Genomic DNA, 12592 nt, shown 5'->3' with positions numbered 1-12592 from the left:
GATATTCCTTGCTGATGTATCAAAGTAAGTTCACAGGAAGTAAGGTTCAAGAAATTATCAATTTTACTCACGACGAAATAGTAACACAGATGTTGAATCTGAAAAATGGAAAAGCTGCCGGCCTGGATGGCCTAAAGCTTGAGCCGTTTTTATGGACCTGAGGTTGGTGGGCACCTGTCTTGAAACAAGCTTTTAATTTAATTGCATGTTATAGATAAATCAAAGGCTGATTGTACCATTGTTCAAAAAAGGCCCAACGCAGACCTGCATTGTTATTGACCAACCTCATTCACAGATGTCCCAAATAAGATTTTTGCAGGATGTGTGGAAGCAAGATTGGAAGAATGGATCAAGGAAAACAAAATCCTCCCTGACATTCAGGCTGGGTTTCAGAAAAAATGCTCCTCTACCAAGGATCAATACTTTGTGCTGAATGCTATTGCAAGAAGCATACAGACCAAGGAATAACCGCCTTTGCAGGCTTCTTAGACCTGTAAAAAGCATTTGACTCTATTAACTGCAATTTGTTATGGGAAAAGCTTGATCGCATTGGGGTCCGAGCCAGGCATCTTTAACTATTGCAACTGACGTACGAGGCCACCTCAGCTGAGGTTAGTAGCACCAGGGCCAATTAGTACTCAGGGGACTTTTTCATAAAAAGGGGGATAAAACCCTGGAGCCCACTAACCCCACTATTATTTGCCTTGTTTCCGTATGAATTTAGCACTCATAATGCCATGCAAAGGTTAATCCATCCACTCTTTACCGGACAGAATTTAGTACCTTGCTATATGCTGATGACACAGTTTTAATCAACCTCACACCTTGTGGCTTAAAGCAGAGCTTAAATTGCACCACCTCTTACTTCAACGGCCACGGGTTTAAACTAAATCTGTCAAAAGCAAACATGTTGGGCTTTGTAAAGGGTGGCATGAAAGCAAGCTGGTTTATTAAAATGGAAACAATTAAGGTTGTCAGCATTTATACTTATCTAGGCCTGACATGGCCAAACAAGTCGCCTGTGTCTTTTTTCGCTTTTACTGTCGATGTTGATGGTAAAAGGCTTGATAAATGCCTCTAAGTGCGGGAGGCTAAAAGCTAGACAGCTGCACTATGCGGCAGTGACCTCTGGGTTCTACACCATGCAGGTGTCGGGAGGTCATGCAGAACACCTATCAGTGGAAGGTCTCCAGGTTATCTACCAGCTCCCCAAGAGATGCTCTGAGGCACGAATTAGGCGTTCTAAACATGCCCTGCCAAGCTCAAAGAAGATTCCTGCAGTTTTGTTTCTCTGGGTTCAGTTGGATCCTCAAGTCAACCCTCATTTGCCTAAGCAACGACTGAGTTAAGATAGTTGCCTATTAAGGACCCCACAAGTTGGCTCTCCAGTGAGTTTGCTTTGATGAAAACCTGCAGGAATGGGGATATAGCAGCCCTCAAATGTGCAACGCCAGACACTTCTCAAAAAAAGGGCAAATGGGAACCTAGGTACATATTCATTGGTTATCCTTAAAACAAAAGAGATGTGAAGGCTCGAGGGCCAGACCTTCCACCACTGCTTTAGAGTATAAGAGGCTGGCAGTGTTGAGGGGTCTTGCAGTCTCGCTGGACTCGTGTGTTCATTTGTCTGCTCCATCAGCTTTTCTTTTCGGGTAAGCCTTCAAATGAAAAGTTAGAAGTTCAAAGTTGCTGCAGGATTGGATGCATTTTTCTGGCGGCAGCCCAATCCTGCAGCACATTCTAATGTAATTCCTCAGCAAAAGTGTGTGAGTACAAGGCCTTGTATAGAGCACACTGAGAAATGACCTGGCTGAGGAGCAGAGGCATTTCCATTGGATTTCACAATTTGGGCAAGAGGAAAAGTGGGACAAGATGCCAGGTTCTCTGATTCCACAATCTAAGCTCCCACAGCCATCACCAGATTAAATTAGTTATCTTTCCATCATTCACCCTTTCTAGTGCTAATGCTGTAGGAAGCTTTTTGCAGGCGAGCATTTTAAGCAGCCAGTGCGCATTTTTACTGGGCATTGTACTGAGGAAGAACTGAGGAAGAACACATTAGAAACCCGTCAGGCGGAACGGTTTGATTTAACACACAACATGGCTACTGCTTGCCACGTCCACAAGCAACACAGCAACCACTTGCCGCTCAGTATCCAGAAATTATCCAGAAATTAAGAGTAACCATTTTCTCAATAGAAAAATAATTCCTTACCTTTCAAATCCTAAGTGCCTGAAGGACTTCTCCCACGTTGTACCTATAAAAAAAAAAAAAAAAATCATTATAGACACCTGATTGATTGTGTATTTTATAATATGTATAACACTGTAAAGCATATTTGGTTTTAGACAAAGAGTAAGAAACAGCCTGGGCATGGAGATCTCATTAACATTGATTATTTCTGGATATTTTATTTTTATTGATGTTGTTATAGTTATACCATACAATCTCAAAATATATTTTTCATCACACATGCACTGAATACATATAATGCAATTTACTAATACACATATACATTCATAATAAATTATGTTTGTGCATGCCATTAGTAGATAGAGTTCATTGCATAGTAATGCACTGGGTACTTTAAACTTGAACATATGAAATACAGCTCTTTTGAGCTGTTCAGACTGTGTGCATGCATAAATAATGACTTTGCCCGGGGGTAAGTCAAGCTTCCATCTTGAAATATCCCTGAATCATTTAATGAGGAGACTGCAGAGGCGATGTCCATAAAGTCTTTTTTCACGGAAGGAATACATTCCACACCCTTCACCATCTATAACAGATCCCCCCAAAAAACAGACAACGCAAACTTGTCTTGGGTAGTGCCATCATTTTCTGTGCGGATCGGCGCACACCGCAGAACGCGACTCGGATGCAACACATCACTTGATCATTGTAAACATGATCATAAATGAGGTGCGTTAATGAAATACACATATGAAAAATTACATTAAAAATGCATACCGAACTGGTAATGCTACAGGTGGATGCTATTACATTTATAGAACATCATTATAATTTATAAAAGCAACACTAAGCACGATCAGGAAGTCTTGCACACTCTGGACGAGGATTTCAAGGGCCTGTTCTATAATTATTGGACAACATATGAATCATATCGTCTCCATTATCGATGAGGTTTACGAATGGATCACCAAAATGATAGAAGCAGTTAATCACTCTAATTCACTCAGTGTATGCCTGGAGAAATCTCAGCGGGGGAAACACAAGCTGGCCACAGCCCAGGGGCAATAGTCCTTTTACATTGCAATCCTTTCAAATTACAGTTAGAAGTCAAACATATAGGGATAACAATAGCATTGAATTGTTTGTTATAACTATGTTTATTCAGGACTAAAAGTGAGCAATAGTAATTTTGCACTGGTAAAGCTGTGAGGAGTACTCACTTATATGGTAACACAGGTAAATCTTGGTTCGGCCTCCATGCTTATGTATGGCCACGGACAGCATAAACATATCTTCGGACTGCATGTATTGCGCGGGGGTGGGGGGGGAGATCATGGAAAAGAGTTGCAAAATGCTCCTGTGCAATGTTGGTGACTTGTTGCATCTATTGGATTTTGTCATGTGTTATGCTACAAAACCCATTGCAAACTGTGTTTTTTTACCCATATTTTCGCAGAAAGTTTGCTGAAAATACACAATTATAACCCAATATTTTTAAAATATTCTCGGAGAGAGAAACCACACAAACCACCCTTGGTTGATTGGCTAGGGCTCCCTTGCTACGCTCGGTGAGTCCACACATTCTGGGGAAAAATGACGCCCCTCCAATTGATAAACGAACCCACCACCACTGGTCTTCACTGCTTTACCCTGAATGTGACAACAACGACCAGGTCCCAGGAAAGAGCGCTCTGCTTCGGCTGAGAATGGGATTAAGTGCACCACTCCATATTCTTGACACATGTTCCCAGTCCCGCCTCTTTGCTCCTTGAAGTGACCCGTTTACGTTTGATACGTCATCAATCACTAATAAATACAGTGGGCTGACAGCTATATCATGTAAAGATTTGCAATTTCTTGTGCACTCTCACTGAGCCTGTGCTTGAATCCATCATGGCTGCTTATGCCGCACAGGTGCCAGTCAATCTTTGCAAGATTTCTTCTCAGGAGACTGTGGTCCATGGTGCAGAAATCTTTCAGGCCAGCAAAACATCAATGCCATTGAATTATGTTTTGTTTACTGGAGAAATCTAGACTGGTTAAAAAAAAAATCTTCAGATATTGAATTCATTGTAACAAATCACATTTAAAAAGGGCTGTTAGAGAAAGGACTAATGGAGAATGTAATTTGCATACGTTTTCTTGCAAACACAGAGAAACTAGTACTTCACAATGTTAAGTATAGACGTTCTCAGACATCCTCACCTATGCTTCCTACCACGTTACTACCATCTTAGAATCCTGCCAGGCTTCTCCAGTGCACTTGTATTCTTGACACTGCAATGTATGCAAACAATCCGTCACTACGTTAACACAAAGACGTGCAGTGCAACTATCTGCAGGTCCTACTCTAAGTGTTGGGTGAAAGGTCACAAAATACCTTGTTTGGCAACTTTGGGGTCAAGATGCCCATTCTTGCCTCACAGTGGCTATCGCTGAACCACTGTTCTGCAGGCGTGCATGCGCGCACCATGATTATGCTGTCATGGTATGAGGACACCACCTATAAATAAAGGTCCGCCCTGTGCTCAAGCGGGAGATTGAGTCTGGAGTTGAGCACCCACCACACCCACCCTCTGTGCTACTGTGAAACATCTAATTAATGCAAATAGCAAACATATAACACCTGTTATCAGGGACTGGCCCAAAATGTCCTGAATGCACTACGTGTCATATGGGCAATGAACAGCTCGCACACAGACAGGACTCTCCTCATGACACCTCGCATGTCTAACCCAGAGCTGGCTCCAGACTGACCTTGCACACCTCCTGCCTTCCACAGATACACTAAACTATCTGGTTAGGATTTCTCAATTATTCATTTATCACTAAAGGTCAGAGTGTGCAAAGGTCTGTGCTGCTGCATCTAGCGTGAAAAGATTTGCACAAGCTGTTCTCATCAGGCAATCAGGAGCCAGCACACTTCTACCCACAGGCCAAGCCTGCCTTAACCTCTTTTGAGCAAAGCTGACATTGGCCCTCATTAGGACTCCGGCGGAAAACCATGCTGCTATTAGCACCATGGTCGATGCCGGAATCCGCCATGGCGGAATGGGGAATTACCACCCCATTCCAAGGTGGGCGGGGTGGTAATTCCCCATGCCACCATGGCCCTTCCCCATTCCCATTTTAGCCCCATAGGGCATAATGGGAATGGGGAAGGCGGTAAGTACGTTAACGCACATCGCGAGTCCCTTTGCGGGCCCCTACTTTAACGGCTGGTCTAGACCAGCCATTAAGGTCGGGTCCCGCAAAGGGACCTCGTAGTAAGGCGTTAAGGGTTTAACGGCGCTGCAGCCTTTTACGGCGCCGTTAACCCCTTAACGCCTGGGTCCTAATGAGGCCCATTGACGGGGGCGTGGCCTGCGCGCATGCTGTGAAGACAGGCTCCTGCAGATCTCCGTCCGTGATCCTTCCATATGACAAGAATATCGCGGTAATGGGTCGGTAATCCAGGACCGGATCGGACAGAACGGAAGGGGAACCACTTCCTGACACTCTCCCTGACTCCTGGCCCGAATCGGAGAAGCAAAGCCAGAAAACGGGAAGCCCAAACTCGAGCCCCCGGGGCCCGCAAGATGGCGGCGCCCGTTGCGCGCCAAGACTAGAGCTTTGACCTAGTGCGACATACTGCAGGGCGAGACGTACACTGGTACCGAGGCCACCGGGGCTAACTGATCGTGCTCCGGCTCCGTCTCTGCCCTGGTGACTGCGTGGAAGAGCGGAGAAGTCTGGGATTCTACCCTCTGGGCCTACGGAGCGATCGAGGTGGAAGCGGAGAAATTCACCCCGAGCCGGGAAGAGCGCAGCAGGTGAGGAGGAGGGAGCGGACCCTGCCTGATAGACCCGGGGTTCCTACTAGAAAAGGAGCGGACAATAAGCCCCTGGCAATGGAGGGCCGGGAAACACTGAACCCCGCAGGCAATCCAGCGACGACATAGATGGTGGACCCCTCCCGCCCCTCCGAATCCCAAATAAGCTTCTGAGAGAACGCCATCTTGGATTCGAAACTCACGAGCCGAGAGTCTGCAGACCGGCCCTAGGGAAGCTCCTTGCTAGACACAGTGGCAAAGGTGGGCCGAGACCCTGAAACCGGCGGGCAGCCGGGGCCTATGCCCGGCCGTATCGACGGTCCGAACAGCGACAGCACCCCACCCAACTTCCCTGGAACCGAGAGAGGGGTGTTCGCGAAACCGCAACTGGGTCGCCAGATACGGAGCTGCCAAGGGCTACTCGATATCTTTAACACATCAGCCGAAAAGAGGAGGCTACTAGGATGATCTACACAGTGCGCGGAAACGAACCCGCAGCCCCCCCCCCAAAAATGTCTCTCCCCAAGAACAAGCTGAAACTGGTCACCATGGATTCCTTCACGACAGTTAGACCCCAGAGACAGTCGCAACAAGACCCAGAACCTGTCGAGGAACTGCCCCAACAAGGAGAGGATCTCAAACATGCGCAAGTCCTCCAACCAATAGCGGCCCTCCGCACATCACTCGAAGGAAGACTGGAAGAGGAGAAATCGGACATTCAGCTTATGCGTCAAGATGCCCGCAACTTAACGGAAAGGGTCACAGTAGCAGAGACCACCCTCCAGGAAAACGTAGAGGACACCCGAGTCCTGAAGAGGATGGTCCAGGATCTGGAACAGAAAGTGATCAGGCTGGAGGCCCGCTCCGAGGAGGCCGAAGGACGGGCCCGCCGAAACAATATCCGCATACTAGGGGTCCCTGAGGACTCGGAGGGCCCAGACCCGACAGACTTTATCGAAACACTGTTGCTACAGGAAATTGGACCGGGTAACCTCTCCCAAGGGTTCCCCGTGCAAAAGGCCCACAGATCCCTCCAGAAACGTCCTCCACCCGGATCCCATCCACGCCCAATTATAGCTAAGATCTTAAATTTCTGAGATCGAGAAACCATATTGAGATACTCCAGAGAAGGAGGGGAGATAAAGAGGAAAGACGCAACAATAGTTATATACCCCGACTATACCCCTGCAGTGCAACGAGCAAGGAACTCCTTTATCCCGATAAAAGCCCACCTAAGGAATCTTAATTTAAAGTACATGCTGCTCTACCCATCACGCCTCAAGGTTCTCTATAATGGAAAAGCGATATTTCTAGAGACTCCGGCTGCGGCCAACATGTGGCTAGAACATAACAACCTGGCCTTCAAAGTCGGACCGGGGCTGATTGGGAGCCTGCCAGAAAGAGAAGGAAACAGGTACTCCCCTCATAACGATCGACCCCAACCAAGCACCATCCAATGCAAGCCTTCAGTAAAGTAAGCTATACAAGTAAGCTATATCGGACGAGAGCTCAAAGGACCAAACGAGTGAAGTTAGGCAACACACCCCACTGAAAACTGTGTGAGCAGCCTGCCCACACACAACCTGATCCGGAAGGCCAGGAGTGGCCTGGAAGGCTCGGGACCCCCTGAGCGTTGCAAGTTGGGAGCAACTGCTAGGGACTGTTCATCTTGTTTTGTTTGTTTTTCCCCATTCAAGGCAATGGGAGTTACTCAAGTTACGGAATCTCCTACGAGTGAAATGAGTGATGCTGGAGAAGGTGGACGAGAGGGGAGACGGCATGGACCAGGGGATGCCGCGGAAGTCACTGGTAGGTGCCGGACTGATTCACTGACAACTCGATTGATTCGAAATGGCATCTAATACTAAAATAAAGATAATGACTTGGAATGTGAGGGGCCTGGGAACCTACTTACGCCGGAATAGAATCAAGTCTTACTTGAACAGGAAAAGAGTGCAGATAGCGCTGCTGCAGGAGACGCACTGCACGGCAGACTCCCTGGCTAGACTGGGAGCACATTGGGGGGGACAGGGCGTGGGCACTACCTACTCCAAATATGCAAGAGGTGTGTACACTTGGATCCATCCCCAACTCCCTTTCCACCTAACCAGGTCTGAGACAGACCCTGAGGGCAGGTTTGTAATTCTCTGGGGCCACTTGGAACAGGATGAAATATGCATAGTGAACTCTTACCTCCCCAATACTAACATTCCGGCACACTTGAACTCCATGTAGGCTAAAATCGCACCTTACAGACATGGTATTTTCTTATGGGGGGGACTTTAATTGTGTCCATGATGCAAGCCTTGACAGGTCCCAGCCCCACCCGAAAGGGCCCTCAGCGGCAACCACAGCCTTGTCCTTATTGTCAGATAGGTTGAACCTGGCTGACGTCTGGAGAGAGCACCATCCTGATTCTCGGGGGTACTCATACTTCTCCTCCCCTCATGATCTTCACACACTCAAGAATACCTGTCATGAATAGAAGAAGCGCAATATTTGGGAAGGACCATTTCAGACAACTCACCGCTCTTAATAGATTGGAATCAAACGGGCCCCAGACCCACTATCCCTATTTGGAGAATGCCGATAGACGCCTTAAGTGATCCGGTGTTCAGAGAAGAACTGCATGAATTTATAGATAGTTTTGTTGAGAGGAATACGGGAAGCGTTGCCCGCCTGAGCACGATGTGGGATGCTCTCAAAATAGTGGCGAGGGGGGAAATCATCGCGAAAGCAGGGGGCATCAGGAAACAATTGAGGGGTGAATTAGATCAGTCGGAACGACAGATTGAGCAGCTCGAATCTACCCCGGTGAATACTCACCAAAGGGAAGATAACCTTAAGGAACTTAGAGTTAAATGTGCCCAGGCTTGGGAAAGACTAGCCAAGTTTGATTATGCCACCAAAACAAACAGAATGCACCGAGAAGCCGATAGACCTAGCAGAATGCTGGCCTGGTTGTGTAGGAAAGAACACCCCCAGCACACGATTACCATGATACAGACTGAAGAAGGTAAGGTAGTACAGACACAGCAAGATATAAACGAAACCTTTAAGGGCTTCTACGAACACCTTTACTCTCACAAGGATCAGGTTCCACGAGACCAAATCATAGACACCCTGGAGGAAATAGGGCTCCCCAAATTGACCCCTGAACAGGCTGAAGCCCTTGACGCAGATATCACAGCGGAGGATATAGCAGAGGCAATCAAGTCACTGACCAATGCTAAGACCCACGGGAGTGACGGACTGCCCACTGAGTTTTATAAGGCATATGAGACCTCCCTAACACCCTTGTTACATGAGGTCTTCCAGGGGGCACATGAGAGAGGGATACTTCCTGACAGAATGAGGGAAACCTTGTTAATTCCAATCATTAAGCCAAATAAGCCCGCCGATAAATGCGACTCCCACCGCCCAATAGCCATGCTTAACTGAGATGTGAAAATATTGACCACTGTATTAGCAGACAGACTGGCGAAAATTATAGGGGACGTGGTACACGAGGATCAGTGTGGCTTCATACCAAGCCGGAACACGACCATGAACCTACGTAGAGTGCAACAGGTTATTGCCCAGACAGAGGCCAATACGGAGACATATGCGGTGCTGTCCCTGGATGCCATTAAGGCGTTCGATTCTATATTTTGGGAGTGGCTCGTGGAGGTTCTTCTGAGTTTCGGCTTTGGCCCAAGGTTCATTAGATGGATCAAGATACTCTATAACAGACCTACGGCCAGAGTAAAAACAGGGAAACACATATCAGAAGCCTGGGACATACGCTGGGGCATTAGGCAGGGATGCCCGCTCTCCCCCTTGCTTTGCGTACTGAGACTGGAACCCATTGCCATATACTTCCGAAGACAATTCTTTGATGCCGGGATACGGCTGGGGGGTATTGACCATATTATTTCTCTTTATGCAGACGACGTGCTATTATACGTCAGAGGCCCACAAAATAACGTGCCCACGATGTTAGACGTCCTAGACAACTTTGCAAGGTTCTCTGGTATACAATTTAGTAGGGCAAAGTCCTGCCTCTTCCCTCTGGCAGGCCTCAAGGGGAAAGACATAGCAGAACTTCCTGCGGTAGGACTACACTGGGAGCTGACCTCATTTAAGTATTTAGGTATACACATAATGCATACCCCTACATTAATGCATGAACACAACACGAAGACTGCGATCCCAGCCTTGAGAAAATCCATGCAATTTTGGGCGAAACTCCCCCTATCCATGATGGGAAGAGCTGCTATAGTTAAAATGATTGTCCTTCCCAGATTCTTGTACGGGTTCCAGAACATACATTTTTACATTAATGCGCCTTTTTTCCGCCTGCTAGAAAGGATAACCTGGGACTTCTTGTGGGGGTCGGGGAGACGCAAAATAGCATTTTCCACCCTGATGCTACCGTACACCCAAGGGGGAATCTAACTCCCGAACTTCGAAAAGTACTACCTTGCAGCACAGCTTAGTTTTGTCACTAAATGGCTAGCAGATGTAGCCACATCCGAGACCCCCCTCCTGCAGACCCTAGTATCCCCGTTGCATATGAAAGAACTCATCTGGGCCCCCTCCCACCTAATGCGAAATGCCCCTTCCATGGCTATCCTGGGGCAGAAAGTATGGCGCAGGACAGTAACCCTCACCTGCTCTAAGCCCCACTACTCCCCGGATATACCACTACTCTCGGACCTATGTGGCTCCGTAGCAGATTTGCACCACCTCAGGCGCTGGGAAAGGAACGGGATATACTCATGGGGGGACCTGTTTGCGGATGGGGCCTTTAAAGACTTTGAAACACTTCAGGAAGTAGATGGAGTCCATACGGGCCAGTTCCTGTGGTATCAGAAGATGAGAACCACAGCAAGAACCAAATGGTCGTCATGGCCGGAAGAACCAGAACCAAACCCCCTGATCACACTACTTTATGCTCTAGGCGAGGGCTGGAAGCCGGTGTCCCAGATCTATGCCCACCTGAGCGACGTCCCCAACCCACGGGGTCCCGCTTTGAGAGGCAAATGGGAAGCAGACATGGGCTGGGAACTGTCAGATGGAGAATGGGAAAGGGCCTTGACATTCCCCAAGTCTGTCTCCAGGAACCACAGATTCAGACAAATACAACTCAACCTGCTACACCGAACATGCCTAACTCCATCCAGGCTGGCAAAAATCAAAAACATGTTGCCCTCTAACTGCACATGGTGTGGACAGAGCAATGCGGACTTGATCCACGTGTTCTGGAAGTGCATTAAGACACAATCCCTGTGGTCCGCCATACAGCAGACAAGCGACAATCTGGGGGTGACTAGATACAAATGGACCCCAGAGGAATGCCTGCTCGGCACATACACCAGACCGGCCAAACTCATGCACCTCACCAGATTAATGGACATTATGTGTATACTGGCAAAGAGGACCATGGCAATGTCTTGGAAGAAAACGACTGGGCCCCAACAGAAAAGCTGGCACTCTGAACTGAAACGCTGGGTACGAGCAGAAACAACGGCTTGGGAGGACAGTGTGGCCAGATCCACAGATGACTCTAGTATGACCCTTGAGGCCTGGAAAGAACTCACAGACTCCCTGTTCTACCCCTCAGATGACAAGCCCCCATGAATTGTTATGAACCCACTGAAACAGAACCATGAACTGAATTGACAAGACCTGTGACCACCACGCTGTCACCCCACTGGGCTTTCACAGGCATGGGCCCCCTCCATTTTCCCCCCCTCCAGACCATCAGGATCCCCCACCCCGCTCCACCCAGCAACTTCACCTTAACAGCAAACACTGGGAGATAGTTGAATTTTGTAATGTTAATTTGTTAAATGTTTTATTCTGAAATGCTCATTATCCTATAAATGCGGACACGCCTGGTGTCCTGTAAATGTACTACATAACAAATGCCAATAAACAAATTTGACAATAAAATAAATGAGGCCCATTGACTAATTCACTAAACAGTTTCAATTAGGGAGGGAGGCAAAGCGTGAAGTGAGTTGAGTTACGTGGTGCAAAGGTGAATTTCCTGCACAGCAGACGAAAACATGTGCATCTGCCAAATTTAGAAGACACTGGTTTTGAGAACCTCAAAGATCTCTCGTGAAAATAATGGATGAGATCAATGCCCCCAAAAGTGTGACATAAAGCCCCCAAACTCAAATTGGATGTAAAATAAAAAGGAAACATAACACAAACCAACTATCTATCTAGAGATAAGGGGACACTGTGGTGGCCTGTTACATCCACTACCCAGATGCCCAATACAAGGTTGCACCTGCCACTGGTCTCACAAACTCAAGAATTTTGGAATAGTCAATACCTTCACAGACAGAGCCCCTGAAGGACCACTATATGTGTGGCTTTATAGGGCAGCTCAAGCTGATGATGAGCATGAGACTCACCCAGTGGCAAAGAACTGCTCCCTTCAGCAACACGCACAACAACAGCAGGTGCACCCTTCAAAAGTGCAGCCTCCTCTTCATGATGCGGGGATCTGAGCCCCCACTGACATAGGCATATCCATTAATGTCCTACCTGAAATCAAATTCCAGCTGCTGGTTCTAGCCCCCAATCTGCG

General features: G+C 47.5%; 1 protein-coding gene across 8 annotated transcripts in view; it reads right to left on the bottom strand.

Moving 5' to 3' along the window:
- Positions 1–12592, bottom strand: part of PIEZO2 (piezo type mechanosensitive ion channel component 2) — a 1512892-nt gene that overhangs the window by 895769 nt on the left and 604531 nt on the right. For all 8 annotated transcript variants that reach the window (XM_069613375.1, XM_069613368.1, XM_069613370.1 and 5 more), the window contains exon 4: positions 2216–2258. In XM_069613375.1, the coding sequence (XP_069469476.1) occupies positions 2216–2258 (43 nt within the window). The remainder of the gene's footprint in view (positions 1–2215; positions 2259–12592) is intronic.

Source organism: Ambystoma mexicanum, chromosome 5p (assembly GCF_040938575.1).
Source record: "Ambystoma mexicanum isolate Mex_15411 chromosome 5p, UKY_AmexF1_1, whole genome shotgun sequence".
NCBI classification, from domain to species: Eukaryota; Metazoa; Chordata; class Amphibia; order Caudata; family Ambystomatidae; genus Ambystoma; species Ambystoma mexicanum.
Note: the sequence above shows the minus strand (reverse complement) of the source record. Positions and strands in the feature narration are given on the sequence as shown.